Source organism: Colius striatus, chromosome 24, assembly GCF_028858725.1.
Source record: "Colius striatus isolate bColStr4 chromosome 24, bColStr4.1.hap1, whole genome shotgun sequence".
In the NCBI taxonomy this organism is placed as follows: Eukaryota; Metazoa; Chordata; class Aves; order Coliiformes; family Coliidae; genus Colius; species Colius striatus.
Window position 1 is genome coordinate 5,651,988 of NC_084782.1, and position 14,673 is coordinate 5,666,660.

The window sequence follows — 14,673 nt, forward strand, 5'->3', positions numbered from 1 at the left end:
GGGCAGCTCTGCAGGGCCCTTCCAGCCCCCACCAGTCAGGATTCTGTAAAGGTCTCCTTTCCTCTTTGCTACCAAGTAGGGTTTGGGTGGCAGACAGCAAGGGAAGGCAGAGCAGGTGTGGAGATCAGAAAGGAAAGGAAAGCTGGGAGACAAAACTGTTTATTCCCGACCCTGGTTGTGTGGAGGGATGTGCTGCTCATCCCAAAGGCAGCCCAGCCCCTTCACACCAGTTCAGTTTTGCTCAGGAGCCTCCCTCAAACAGCATCCCTCCCTGTGTGCCCACCACAGAAGCTGCAGCAGGACATCGCCCGGCAGAGGAGCTGCCTGGACGCCACCCGGGAGATGGTGACGCGCTTCGTGGAGGCGGCCGACAGCCCCGCGGCCTCTGCCCTGCAGGCCAAGCTGGCAGAGGTGACAGAGCAGTTTGGCAGGCTGTGCCAGCAGCAGCAGGAGAGGGAGGAGGCGCTGAAGGGGCTGCTCCCCAAGGTGGAGCAGTACGAGCAGCTCTGGGAGAGGCTGCAGCAGTTCACGGAGAGCAGAGCGCGGGCGCTGGCGGCCGGCAACCAGCCCGAGCGGGACATGGCTCGCTTCTCCCAGCACATCCAGGTGAGGGCCAGAGGGGGAGAAGACTCTGCCTGCCTCGGGTTTCTTTGGCAGCTGTTTCTTCCTGAGAAGTCAGCCAGCCCTCAGGTTGCTCCCAGGCTGGCAGGATCCACAGGAGCTGCTCTGGCCCTTTGCCTGGGGAAGGAGCGTGGTGGAAGCGGCCGAGGCTGTCCCTGGCAGTGAGAGAGGGGAATGGCATTTCCCTGGAGCCAGGCTGCTTTTGGGAAGGGATCTGTAGCCAGATTCTTAGGGGCCAGACCAAATATAGCAAGATTTTACCAATCAAAGACTCCACTGTTAATGCAGCGAAGTGCCCGAGTGCTGGCAGGATGACAGAGCCCTCAGAGGTGCCGTGGCTGTAGCGTCCACTCGCGGCTGCACTGCCCAGGATTCTTCCCTCTGGTTTCCCACAAGGGCTGTGCCACGGGGGGTGGATTGGCCACAGCCTCAGGAACGCTCTGAGCTGGCGTAAAACCAGACACTTGTGCTGGGACAGAGGCTGGGTTGGGTTTGGGGCCCCCCCATCCCATCATCTCAGTGCTGGGGAAGGTGGGACTTGCTCCAGCAGCTGCTTCAAGTATTTGCTGAGCTGGAGCTGGAGGAGCAGGTGGGCCTGAGCCTGTGTCCTCTGGTCTGGTGCTGGTGCAGTTCATGGTGCTGCCCACAGAGGGTGTCTCCAGCTCACCAGGACACGGGGCAGCCTGGTTCATCCCCTCTGCCCGAGTCTGCTGGCGAGGGCACGGTCGGCATCGCCCTTTGCTCTTGGCAGGAGCTGAATTCGGAGATGAGGCAGCACCAGGAGGACCTGGCCACCCTGGAGCAGCTGGCTGCAGAGCTGGGCTCCTGTGGCTTCGCCCCTGGTGCTTCCCAGCAGCAGGAGAAGCTGCAGAGCCTGAAAAAAGACTTCCTGCAGCTGCAGAAGGTGGCAAAAGAGAGGTGAGTCCCAGGGACCCGGCTCCTCCCTGGGGAGGTGTGTTTGGGGGTGGCTCTGAGGTCAGAGCAAGACCCCACTGAGATCTCCTTTCCATGGGGGCAGGAGCAAACTCTTCCTGCCTCCTCCCACACCCAGACAGGAGGCAGCTCCTCCAGCTGACACGTTAAAAAAAGCCTCATCTGGGGGCGTTGGGAAAAATTGCTGGTGCTGCAGGAGCTGCTGCTCGTGTTCCCAGCGAGGGCTGCCACAGCTCCAGCCCACAGCATCGTGCTGGAGGGCAGCAGGGTGCTGGTGGGGGATCAGGAGCCTGTCCCAGGCATGTTCCTCTGAGAGCTGACAGGACAGGGCAGCCTGTCCCCACAGTCCCCCGAAAATGGGGGTAAAAGGGAGCTTTAACAGCAGCTGGAGCTTGAATCGGCCATGACAGCTCCAGAGAGACAGGGAACTGCTGGGGAGAGGCCAGTGCAGGGCTACCAGGATGCTGAGGGGATGGAACACGTGTGTGAGGAGGAAAGGCTGCAGCCCTGGGGCTGCTCAGTCTGGGGAAGAGAAGCCTGAGCTCAGGGGCACCTCAGCAACACTTGTAAATCCCCAAAGCTGGGTGTCAGGAGGATGGGGCCAGTCTGTGTTCTGTGGTGGCCAGTGGCAGGACAATAACGGGCAGAGGTCACAGCTTGCCTGTGTCCCCAGGGCTCACAGTGCCCAGGCCCTGTCTCCACACTGGGAAGGTGATGGGGAGAAGCAGATGAATCTCACAATACTGCCCAGTAATTCAGCAGGGTGCAGAGCTGCCTCAGCAGGGCTGTGTGGGCTGCTCACAGCTGCAGCCCATGAGGGTGAGCTGGAGGGGCCCGTGGCTCAGGGCTGCCCTGTGCCTCGGGGATGGGCTCAGTGGCTGAGGGGCAGCCAGGGAGGAGGGGCAGCACAGCCCTGGGCTGCAGCCAGACGGCATCAATGAGCCTTGTCATCCCCAGAGCTTTGCTTCCCCTGGACAAAGAGCCCAGTGCAGGGCCAGGGCTGGCAGCAGCAGTGGTGCCACAGCTCTTGGCGACCGTGGGGGTGCTGGAGTGGCCCTGAAAGTGCCAGTGGCCGTGGCTGGGGGGGCAGCAGGGGCCCTGCTCTGGCTGCCGCTGCCTCTGCTGTTCCTAAGCAACATCTGATCATAATAATAGCAAAAAAGAAGGAGCTCCTGGAGACACGACTGTGCTACATTCAGTGTGGGGTAATTGCAAGGCAAAGCACGAGCTCTGACTCTCTGAAACCTTTTCACTCTCAGAGAAAAGGATGCAGCATCCTGCCAGGAGCAACTGGATGAGTTTCGGAAGCTGGTTGGGGCCGTGAGGAAGTGGCTGAGGGACAGCGAAGGCAAAGTGCCCCCCACTGAGACCTCCCTGGGCACCCAGGAGCTGCAGCAGCGCCAGCAGCACATCCAGGTGGGCAGAGGAGCTGGAACTGGACTGGGACCGTCGGCAGCCGGTCTGGAAGTGCTGGAATGGGGGATAAATCCCAAGGAGCAGAGTCCTGGGAGGTGCTTTGTGGTCTCAGAAATCCTGAGCTGCCCTGTACTCGCTGCTGGGCTGCAGCCCCTGATGTGTGTACAGCGAAGGGAGCGGTGCAAAGGTCCTCTTGGGTGCTGCCTGCTTTCCCTTCCCTCTCCCTGCCTGCCCCAGGCAGGATTTGGGAGTGAGAGACTCCAGCACACTCATTTTCGCTGGCTGTTTCTCCCTGCTAGACATGGAAGGTGGCCTCCTGTCACACGAGCCCCCGCTCCTCTCCTCTCCAGCGTGGTGATGCTTTAAGTGAGGCTGTGCCAAGGGTTTGACTCAGAGGCAGAGCCGTGTCTGCTGAGTCACCCACAGCCCCTGCACCCCTGGGCTCTGGCTGTGGGGACTGGGCTTGGGCAAAGCTGCGTTGTGCAGAGAGGAGGAGGGAGGTCCCTGGAAGTGTAGGAAGGAGAAGGTTTCCTTTGACAGACCCACAAGTTAGGGAAGAGCTTTTCTCTCTTTGATTCCCCCTGACAAGAACAAATGCCAGGGTGCCCGTTTGCCTGGCACAGGCTGCTCGCCCCGTGCCCTGTGCCATGTCCTGCTGCCACCAAGTCACTGCAGAGCTCACAGAGGAGGAAGGGAGGGCTACAGCTGGACTAGTGTGGCCTCCAATCCTGGCCTTTGCTTTTGACCAGGATCTCCTGGAGGAGTGGAAGGGGAAGGGGGCCCAGGTGGAGGAGATCAGCCGCAGAGGGACCCTCCTGGAGAACCTGATTGTGGAGATTACAGCCCCTGATGCCAAGGCAGGTGAGTCGCAGCCCACTCTCCTGAGGGTTCCTCCTTCCTCAGCACTCGGTCTGCTCTCACTGCCCTGTCTTCCCTGGGCCTGCCTCAAGCAAAAAAATAGGGTTATTTCCCCCTTTTAACAACCTTCAGAGGGCCTGTGGTGGTCTGAGTATGGTGGGGCTGAGCCCTGTGGTCGAGCTGCTGGTGCTTGTTGGGGTAATGCATGAGCCCAGTGCTCAGAGCCACCGACTTGGCTTCACTTGCTGTAGCACAACAAGCACCCACTTACCCAGCCCATGAGCCCAGTGTGGGGACACGTGCTGCTGCTCTGATGGAGCTTCAGGCAGGGCAGAGCTCTGGAAGCTCGTGGATGTGGGCTCTGCTTTCTCTTGGTGATGTGCTCAGCCTCCTGAGGACTGGAGGGTTCTGATCAAACTCCAGGATCTGGGTTTCATATCTGGATGAAATGTAAGACTCTGATATCCAGACAGGATTTACTGCTCTCCCTTTTGGCTTCGAGTCTGTGAAGCAATGAGTTTATGTCTGGTTCATTTGGAAACCAACTAAAAGATGTCTTCCAGCTTGTGAGAACAAGCCCTTGGACTCTGGCTGTTGGTGGGCATTGATGGGAACTCCCAGGCTGGGTGTTTGATGGGATTAACTTGATGAGCAATGTGGTGGGAAACCTCCAAGAGAAGCTTGTTGTAGATGGTCACACCACGTGGGGTGACCAAAGCAGCAGCCCCTTACAGCCATGAAAGCTTCAGGCTGTGTGGTTAGAGACTTCCCCAGTGTTCCTGACAAATCCCCCTTGGGCTGTGAATGCAGCTGTGGTGTTCACAGAGACACGGACACGTCCTGTGTGGGGCCTCTGGGCAAAGGGAGCGTGTCTGTGCACCAAGGGGGGTTGAAATAGTTTCATTCCATAAGAAAAGGAGAAGATGGGGGAGTTAATCTCCTCAGGAGTTAATCTCTTCAGGGAAGGAGCTCAGCAGCCTCTCTTGATGTTGTAATTCACGAAATCACACTCAGGGTAGGAGCTTTCCAAGCCTGGAGATACAGCCACAGGTCCTCAGAGTCACACAGGAGCACGTCTGCCCTGGTCTCTGGGTGATGCCCAGCTCCAGGCACCTTCAGCTCTTCTGCTTCTGGTGCAGGGAGGCAGGGAGTGAGGAGTGTGGGTGTGTGGGGAGGAGGAGGCTCCACACCCTGGCAGTGCCGGTGGCTCCGCGCCGTGTCCGTGCTTGGCGGCTGCTGTGCTCCGTGTCCTGGAGGGCTGTTCATCGCTTGCTGTCCACATCCCTTAACGTGTCTGTCTTGTCCCTCTGTCTGTCTCCGTCCCCTCTGCTCAGGTGCCTCCCTGCCCGCCCCGGGAGGGTCAGTAGGCAGCGTGAACGGATACCACACGTGCAAAGGTGAGCTCGCTGCCAGCGCCGTGCAGCACGCGCCCGCCTCGCCCTCACCCCAGCCCTCACCCCAGCCCTCACCCCCATCCTCGCCCCCATCCTCGCCCCCATCCTCGCCCTCACCTGCCCACTTCTGTCTGTGCACTTCCATCCCTGAGAACTGGCTCCGTCAGTGTCCCATTGTCAGTGCAGTGAGCTTGGCAGAGGGCTGCTGGGTTCTGGGGGCTGGAGGCTGTAGGTCAGGCTGCAGCTCAGGGGAGGGACAGCCCCCTGACACTCCCTCAGGTGCTGTTTATTGCTGATAAATGGGAGATCATTTTGAGGCTTGCAATTAAATTTATTTGTTGTAAGGGATTATAGCTCTGCTTGAGAAGTAGTTTTAATGACTGCCCATTATCTGCTGTTAGTTCAGTGAGATAATAGGTGCATAAAAATGGCTTTATGTTTTGGTGTCAAATTATTGAAGGCTCTATTAGCAGTGACACTGGGAAAGGGGGAGCTCAGCTCAGCTCACATCAGCCTGACAGGCACCAAGGCATTTGCTTTGCTTGCTGCCAGAATGCATCGTGGTGCAGCGGGAAGGGCCCCTCTGGCAGGAGGGGTGAGGATGATGAGCCGCCGCTCCGTGGGCAGGCGCGCCGCAGCGTGGCCTCTCGCTCCTCACGCTTGGCTGCCCGTGTTGGTACCTGACAGTGCAGGCTGAGGTGGGCACTGGGGATCCTGGCCCTGTCTCAGGCTGCTTTCTGGAAACAGATCTGACCGAGATCCAGTGCGACGTGTCGGATGTGACGCAGCAGTACCAGGCTCTGGGCACGGCGCTGCGGGAGCGGCAGCAGCAGCTCTCGGCCATGCTGCAGAGGATGCAGGAGGTGCAGGAGGAGGCCAGCTCCATGCTGAAGTGGTTGGAGTCGAAGGAACAGACGCTGCTGGAGCTGGACACCTCCTCCTCACCCACCAAGACAGAGACAATGAGAGCCCGGGCTGAGCACAACAAGGTAACTTCTCTCCCAGAGCGAAACAAAGTGAGGATCAGAGCGTGTTCTCCCAGAGGTCCTCGCTGGTGTGCTTTGTTGTAGCAGGGCTGGAAGGATTAGTAAGGAGGTTCTGCCCTGGGTTAAAGAGCTTTCCCCAGAAGGGATCCCAGGCAGGTCTGTGGAGCAGGAGCCTGTGTCTGTGCCTGACCTCTTTGCTTTTAGACCTGTTGCTTTCAGGCATTAGGCTCAGAGGAAAAGAGCTCAGCTCTAGCCTTTGTGGCTGGGTCACTCCACCTTCTCCTGGAAAGCAATTCCCAGCCTTCCCCTGCTCTTGCAGCCAAGTTAGCTCACGCTATTGCTAATAAAATGATTTCATTAAAGAGCAAAGGACAGAAGTTTCCCAACTCCAGCCTGTAGCTGCTGCTTCATTCCCACTCAGCGATTTCATTCGTTTGCCCTGTGTCTGAAGACGTTCCAATGATTATTTTCCAGGCGTTCCTGGCTGAATTGGAACAGAAATCAGAGAAGATCCAGAAGGTAAAGGAAGCACTTTCTGGCTTGCTGGAGCAATATCCAGATTCTCCAGAAGCAGTGAACTGGAAGAAGATGCAGGAAGACCTGAGTAAGTGCCTGAAGCACTTGGCGAGGCTTCTGTCTTGAAACATCACGGTAGAGGCGGCTCAGAGCTGCAGGTTCCAAAGTCACAGCAGAGCAGAGTCACTTCTGATTAAAATTCAGTAAATACAGAACTTATCTCCACGCTGTCTGGTGTACAAGGTGTTCCTGAGATGAGCACTGTCATGATTAATGAAGGCTCTGTGATGGGTGTATATTTTAAAGACTTGTCTCCATAAATTACCTCTGAAAGAAAGAAAAGGAGAGAGAAAAAGAGAGAAGGAATAAAGAGAGAAAGCATGAGCAACATGGGTTGATTATTTTGATTAAAAGCTTCACTGCTTGATGTAAATTTGGAGTCATTAGTCAGGCTATCCTAGGTAATCAAATGTTGACTAAACAAGACTGTGTCTTTAAAAAGAAGCCCAGAGATTCTCTTCTTTGAAATAGCAGGAGCGTGTTTACGGAGTTCTCTGTCCAGGAGATGTGAATGTGCTGTGTGAGGACTGGTACACATGAGAGTATCCTCATTTATCGAGCCAGGGATGTGAGATGGCTCACCCAAGGTCAGACCAGCTCGTGGCAGTAGTGACTAGAGCACAGAAATCCTTTCCTAGGAGCTTGGAGACCATGTAGCCATTAGCAGTGGGTAACGGCTTATTAGATGGAGAGTGAGTAGAGCCATGCTAGTTGGATTGAAAAGCTGAGGAGCACGGGGAGGGGGTTAAAAGCAAACCTCCTTGATGGTGGTGTGTTGGGGAGCACAAGCACTACCAACACAGCCCACGCCTCAGATTGCAGGTGGGAACGAGCCAGCCAGGCCACGGCCGAGCGGCAGCAGAAGCTGGAGCAGTCGGCGACCCAACTGGCCACCTTCCAGGCGGCTGAGGCCCAGCTGCGGCCCTGGCTGATGGAGAAGGAGCTGATGATGAGCGTGCTGGGACCCCTCTCCATCGACCCCAACATGCTGAGTGCACAGAAGCAGCAGGTGCAGGTGAGCTGGGAGCTGTGGGCGCGTCTCCACGGTGGGCGCAGGACGAGCAGGGGAGGGGGAATCGTCAATGTGTGAGGTGGAAGATTCACCCAGAGCTCTTTCTCTTGCTGTGCCATGCAGTTGAGGGCTGGGAGACCTCATGACTCCTCTCCCAAATCCTCTAAAACCCTGTTGAGTGCAGACTACAGTGAATAACTTGAAGCGAGTGCAGTGCTTGAGCTCCTTTCCCCACACAGGGCTGACTCACCAATGAATCACTTGGCCCCTCTTGGAGAGTAAAATTGCCTTTAACAAGACCTGTGCTGATGCTCTGCAGGGCTTGCTCATGCTGCCCTTCCACCTGGCACCTGCCCTTTCCCTGCCTCCTGCTTCCAGATCCTAACGTGTCTGTAACCAGGCACATCACAACACAAACCGCCCCAGTTCACGTACCTGGGTTTCCATCTCATCTGACTGGTTCACGTACGTTATACAGCAGAAGGACAAGTAAGAGAGAGAGCAAAGTACTGGAGTCACAGACCCCTCACAGCTTTTGAAGTTGCAAGGTCACTGTAAATGGTGCCCTGCCCATCCCAGTTGCCATCCCACCCCAGGCCTTGCTGCTGGTTCCATGGGCTGGATGAAGCCCCTGGAGGTCTGGTTTGTTTTGACTGTGTGTACTCAGAGCTGTCAGGTTTGTGCAAACACTCTCATGTTATTTCTGTTTCAGTTTATGCTGAAGGAATTTGAGGCTCGCAGGCAGCAGCACGAGCAGCTCAACCAGGCGGCTCAGAGCATCTTGACTGGCCCTGGAGACGTCTCTGCAGCCACTGCCCAGGTGCGGGAGGAGCTCCAAGGGGTTAACCAGAAGTGGTCCGAGCTGACGGAGCGCCTCAACTCCCGCTCCAGCCAGATTGACCAGGCCATAGTGAAGAGCACCCAGTACCAGGAGCTCCTGCAGGGCCTGTCTGAGAAGGTGAAGGCGGTGGGGCAGCGCCTGAGCAGCCAGTCTGCCCTCAGCACCCAGCCTGAGGCCGTCAAACAGCAGCTGGAGGAGACCAGCGAGATCCGCTCGGACCTGGGGCAGCTGGAGGAGGAGATTGCAGAGGCTCAGACCCTCTGTGACGACCTCTCTGTCCTGATCGGGGAGCAGTACCTCAAGGATGAGCTGAGGAAACGCCTGGAGACGGTGGCACTTCCCCTCAAAGGCCTGGAAGACCTGGCAGGTGAGGCAGGACAGGGGAGTCTCTTGGGAGATGTTGAGATGTCAGACTCCACCTCTGCATCTTGCCAGGGGCTCTGCCATCACTGGGTGTCTCACAGTAACGGGGAGCATCACCTTGAGGGTGTTTTATGTGGGACTCAGCACGGGAGAGTTCACACTCCAGACGTAACCTGAGCCTGGAGAGTGAGCAGAGATGTTGTTACATGATGTGGCTCCTCAGCCAGCCTTGCCTGCCTTGCAGCAGTGTGGCACGTGCTGTACTTGGGGAAAAAATGGTTCCAGAATTCAGAATGGGGCACGGAGAGGACCCAGTGGCCACCTCCCAGTCATCTGGGATGCCTGTCCTGGCTTCTGAAAGGTTGTGGTTAGAGGCTGCTCGGGAGAACCGAGGCCAGTGCCCGTTACTGCTCCAGAAATGTGTGAATCAGTGGGCAAAGAGGCTGGGGATGCAATGGAAAACCCCTTCCTGTGAATCAAAACACAGTTGGTGCATGTGAGATGATTTTAGGTGGTTGCACTTTGCTGATTGGATTTGGGCTGAATGGTCACGTTGTGCTGTGGTTTCCATTGCAGCCGACAGGATGAACCGACTGCAGACCGCGCTCGCCAGCTCCCAGCAGTTCCAGCACATGTTTGATGAACTCAGGACCTGGCTGGATGACAAACTGTGCCAGCAAGCTCAGAGCCAGCCCGTTTCTGCTAAACTGGAGAGGCTACAGAGCCAAATTCAGGAGCAAGAAGAGTTCCAGAAGAGCCTCAACCAACACAGTGGCTCCTACGAGATGATTGTAGCTGAGGGAGAGTCTTTGCTGCTTTCTGTCCAGCCTGGGGAGGAGAAGACCACTCTGCAGAACCAGTTGGTCAGCCTCAAAACACACTGGGAAGAGCTGAGCAAGCAGGCTGCAGACAGGCACTCCAAGCTCAAGGACTGTTTGCAGAAAGCTCAGAAGTACCAAAGGCACACAGAGGACCTGCTGCCATGGGTGGAGGACTGCAAGGCAAAGATGTCAGAGCTGGAGGTAACTCTGGATGCAGTGCAGCTGGAGGCGACTCTCCTGAGGTCCAAGGCTCTGCTGAGTGACGTGGAGAAGCGCCGCTCCGTGCTGGAGATGCTCAACAGCGCCGCCGACGTCCTGATCGACGCTGCCCAGGCTGACGAGGATGACATCCGGGATGAGAAGGCTGGCATCAACCAGAGCATGGATGCCATCACCGAGGAGCTGCAAGCCAAGGCTGGCTCCATTGAAGAGATGTCCCAGAGGCTCAAGGAGTTTCAGGAGAGCTTCAAGAACATCGAGAAGAAGCTGGAAGGGGCGAAGCACCAGCTGGAGATCTACGAGGCGCTGGGGCCGCAAGCCTGCAGCAACAAGAACCTGGAGAAGCTCAGGGCACAGCAGGACGTGCTGCAGGCCCTGGGGCCGCAGGTGGATTACCTGAAGAACTTCACTCGAGGGCTGGTGGAAGACGCCCCGGATGGCTCTGACTGTTCCCAGCTCCTGAGCCAAGCCGAGGTGGCTCAGCAGGACTTCAGAGCCGTGAAGCAGAAGGTGAGCGACTGCTGTACCCTCATGGAAAGCAAGCTGGAGGGGATCGGGCAGGTCAGCGGCAGGGTGAGGGAGATGTTCTCCCAGCTGGCGGATCTGGACGACGAGCTGGACAGCACGGGCCCCGTCGGCAGGGACGCAGACAGCCTGCGGTCCCAGGCAGAGGACGCCCGCTCCTTCCTGGGCAAGCTGCACGGGCTGAGGTCGGACATCGAAGCTTCTGAAAGCGAGTGCAAGAGGATGCTGGAGGACGAGGGGAGCCCCGACCTGCTGGGGCTGAGGCGCGAGCTGGAGACGCTGAGCAAACAGTGCAGCAAGCTGACGGAGAGGGGCAGGAGCCGGCTGGAGCAGGTGGAGACGACGCTGCGCCGTGTCGAGGACTTCTACGGCAGGCTGAAGGAGCTGAGCCACATGACAGCCGCGGCCGAGGAGAGCGAGGCCTTGCAGTGGCTGGTGGGAACGGAGGTGGAGACCATCAACCAGCAGCTGGCCGACTTCAAGGTAAAGCTCCCGGTTCTGAAGTGGGGTTTGGTGATGGAAGGTCCGTGTGGTGGGTTGGGAGGGACCTCTGGCCCTCGAGCTGGCCTTGGTTGTTGCTGTGCCGTCGGTGGTTCTGGTGCAGTGGAACGTCCCTGCTCTGCAGAACGTCAGAGCAGCTGCTGGGCTGGACAGTCCATGGTGAAAAGGTGCAGAAGGATGTTGTGGTTGGGAGGAAAAAGCCCTTTGCCCCGTTCTCCTTGTGATGTGTAACGCTGGCGTGCCAGTACCTCATGGGCTTGTAGAGGTGGATGGCGTGTAGGCTTTGGGGGAGGGAGGGATGGGTGTGAGTCCATCTGAACTGTTACATTGGCATCATCTGAGAGTCTGGTGCAGGTCAGATCATCCTGCAGGTCTTTCTTCCTGGCCCACCATTCCTCCTGGTTGTTCACTTCAGCTGAGTCACATCTTGTGTCTGTTTTGAGGTCCTTGAGTACAAATAAAGCCACAGAAAAGCTGTGGGACGAGGAGCAAGGAGCTGATGGAGACCCCCAGAGCCTGCCAGAAACGCTGAGAGCAGTTGGAGCGTGTTGGATGTTGTAGAGCAGGATGCTGTTGGGTCACTGTTACCCTGCATTAGCTGTGTTCACACTGCTCAGAAGTTCTCTTGCTGTGGAACTGCTGTTAGTGATGTGCTGCCAGCTGATGATTGAGCTGATTTACATCTGGCTGCTCCTTTCCTGGTGTTCATGGGGGGTGGGAGGGGAAAGTGTTTTTACAGCCATTTCCTTTTCATCTCATGGTTAACTGATCCCCTTCCACCACTTAATAGCTCTGTGAAACCTTCACTAGGAGAAGGTGTCTGTGGTTTGGCGGTTGCCTATCCAAAAGAAGAGCTTGGAAGTGTTACTTATGGGCCAGTCTGAGGCTCATCTGATCACACAGCTGTTAACTCCTGTGCTGGGCAGTGGTTTGCATGGAGCTTACCTTGATGGGAAGGCTTGAAGTTTGTCACTAAACACCACACTGGCACTTGGAACAAACATCTGCAAAAAGGAGTTTCAAGTCCTTAAAAGCAGTGAAACTTTCCTGCAGAGCAAGGGCTTGTTCCTGGCTGAGCAGCTCTCATTAGGAAGGATGATGAAACCCAGCCATGAAACCCAGGCCATGCAGATTGCTTGGTTGGCAGGCTCAGTTTAACCCATTGTGGTGCCTGCAGATGGTGAGGATGACCCTTTCAGACGAGGGTGACCTGGGCTCCGTGAGCTAAGGATGCTTTGTGGGGTGACGTGGCCTTACCAGGAGTCACTTGGCCATCCAAGACCCGTGAGGGGTCTTTCTTTGTGGAGAGGGGAAGGAAGGAGCAGACATGGCAGGGTTTTGCTGTGTAATGGCTGAGGAGAAAATGGGGGAGAAGCAAGAAGGGTGAGGGAGCTGCAGGGTGAGGGAGCTGCTGGGTGAGGGAGCTGCAGGGTGAGGGAGCTGCAGGGTGAGCGTTCCTGCAGAGTCCTGCAGATCTTTGCAAAGCCTCACCTTACAGCTCCCTCTAAGGGGAAAGCCAAGCCCAGGCACTGGTGTGCAGGTGGGAGGGCATTGCAGATCCAGGCAGGGACCGGCTGTGCTCCGTAGGTGGAGGGAGAGTGGTGAGGTCTGGCCTGGGATCAGGGCGAAGTGGGAGCACGTGGGGTGTTTCCTGGCTGCACCAGGCTCGTGTTTCTCGGTGTCTAAGGTGGCATCACAACTGTCCCTTCTTGGATTGCAAGCAGGATGCACACACTGTGCCTGGGGGTGCAGAGGCAGCTCCTGAGCCGGGCAGTGCTCGTGGGGACGGCGCAGCTGAGCGTGGGGAGGAGCGGGGCTGGCCGGGAGCAGTCACGGGCTGGCTGGCCAGAAGGCTCCAGTGCAGACAGATATTATGTCTTAAGGCATTAATTTTCATGAACATCTGTGTAAATGAGATGCAAATTAGGCATGGCCCCAGGGCTCCAGGCAAGTTGCCAATGCAGCCCTGACAAAGGTGGGCACTTCTGGGCTCATTGTGTCCAGATTTTAATGAAGAAGATGTATTGAGGGTTCTGACAGAGGCCCCTGAGCAGATGACTCAGGAACAACCTTCGACTTGAAGCTTCCCATAGGTTTTTTTCTTTTCCTGACTGCAAACACCCCTCAAACTTGCCCCAAAAGACCACAACCTACAATAAACTCTTAACTCTTGGAGAACTGCCACCCATGTGTTTCCTCTCTCCCCCCCCAGCCCCTTTCTCAGGTCACACAGGGACTAACCCAGGCTGTGGGAGGGCTGAGCCCTCTCCTGCTCCAGGGGGCTGGGGCTGGGAAGCAGCTGTCAGATCGTACTTGGGAGGAAGCTTTGTGTGCAGGAGGTGTTTTGGGTCGGTGAGCTGCTGCTGTGGGGATGGCTGAGGCCAGGCTGGCTCCCACAAGAAGCCAGGACACGATCCAGGGTAGATTTGGCCTTCAGGAAGTGAGGGAAAAGTAGTCAGAGACTCATTCAGAGCACCACATTGTGAGAGAGTTGTAAGAAACCCATCTGGAAGTGACTTTAAGGGTCATCTAGTTTAGTCTCTAGTTCGTGGTGAGCTCAAGTGAAGCTGAAAGGCATTTCTGTGGTTTGGAGTCTGTGCTTATATGGACATGCTGATGGATCACTTCAGATACAGCTATGCTGCAGAAGAAATGGCATGGTTGTAGCTGATGTTAAGCTGTCAGAGCAAAGGAACCTCATCTTTAACTCCTGGGCTTCAGCAGGATTTTAACCCAAGTGTCTCTCTTTCCATGGCTGCCTCTGAGGGGACCCTTCTCTGTTATAAAAGGGCATTAAGTGTTAGAAGAATGTTCCTGTGCTGTGTCTCCACAGGCATCACACAGTGGAGTTGGGCTCATCAGCATGACAGCAGGCAGAGCTCCGTGCAGCAGCTCTCGGGCTGGGGCATCGCTTCCCCTCCGTTGGCTCTGTGTCAGCTCAGCTTTCTCAAAGCTTACTCTGATATTAAATGTTAATGACTGGCATCAAATGGACGACAGTTGCAATGTTACTAAACATAACAGCACTGTTGGTTCAGTTTGGTGACCAGCACAATTCCCCAGGTACAGATGAGGCTCAGAGGGTCACACGGACACAGGGGGGATGCTCTCAGCATCAGCAACGCCTGAGCTAGAAGACCTGGAGTTACAACCCTCCCTCCCAAAGACTGGGAAACTAATGCTGTCTGTGGGATACAGCTTGTGCTGTTCAGTGCAAGGGGCTGATGTTCCTTCACACACTCAAGAGGCAGAGGTGGGGTTTGCTGCTTTGGAGCAGTGGTGCCAGAAAGCCCCAGTCACAGGCTCGTCCCGTCTGGCCAAAGAGCATCCGTCAGCCTGGGCCACAGAGGAATTCTTTGGTGGTTTTTTGGAAGCCATCTGTGCTGGGGTAGCTTGGTCTCCTGGCTAAGCAAGCTCAAGCATGGGTTTTGTTTATCTTGTATACAATGGATTTTGAACTTGTGTTTCAGAGCCTGGCTGGCAGCTCTGGGCTGGGACCCTCTTTGATTCACAGTGTTGTTTTTGGCCAAACAGTAACGTTGCTGTATTTCACCTACAAAGCAGAGTGTAACGCTCAGCCCTGGGTCAGAGGTGCTAGCAGGGATTT

At 56.4% G+C, this 14,673-nt stretch overlaps 1 protein-coding gene across 9 annotated transcripts in view; it reads left to right on the forward strand.

The window, feature by feature from the left end:
* The window catches only part of MACF1 (microtubule actin crosslinking factor 1), a 136,257-nt gene that overhangs the window by 71,430 nt on the left and 50,154 nt on the right, over positions 1 to 14,673 (forward strand). For 8 of the 9 annotated variants that reach the window (XM_062014333.1, XM_062014336.1, XM_062014334.1 and 5 more), the window contains 10 exons: positions 289 to 606; positions 1,373 to 1,539; positions 2,814 to 2,970; positions 3,720 to 3,831; positions 5,163 to 5,225; positions 5,970 to 6,211; positions 6,683 to 6,812; positions 7,600 to 7,799; positions 8,509 to 9,004; positions 9,577 to 11,048. In XM_062014333.1, the coding sequence (XP_061870317.1) occupies positions 289 to 606; positions 1,373 to 1,539; positions 2,814 to 2,970; positions 3,720 to 3,831; positions 5,163 to 5,225; positions 5,970 to 6,211; positions 6,683 to 6,812; positions 7,600 to 7,799; positions 8,509 to 9,004; positions 9,577 to 11,048 (3,357 nt within the window). The remainder of the gene's footprint in view (positions 1 to 288; positions 607 to 1,372; positions 1,540 to 2,813; positions 2,971 to 3,719; positions 3,832 to 5,162; positions 5,226 to 5,969; positions 6,212 to 6,682; positions 6,813 to 7,599; positions 7,800 to 8,508; positions 9,005 to 9,576; positions 11,049 to 14,673) is intronic. The other variant, XM_062014335.1, reaches the window with a different exon arrangement.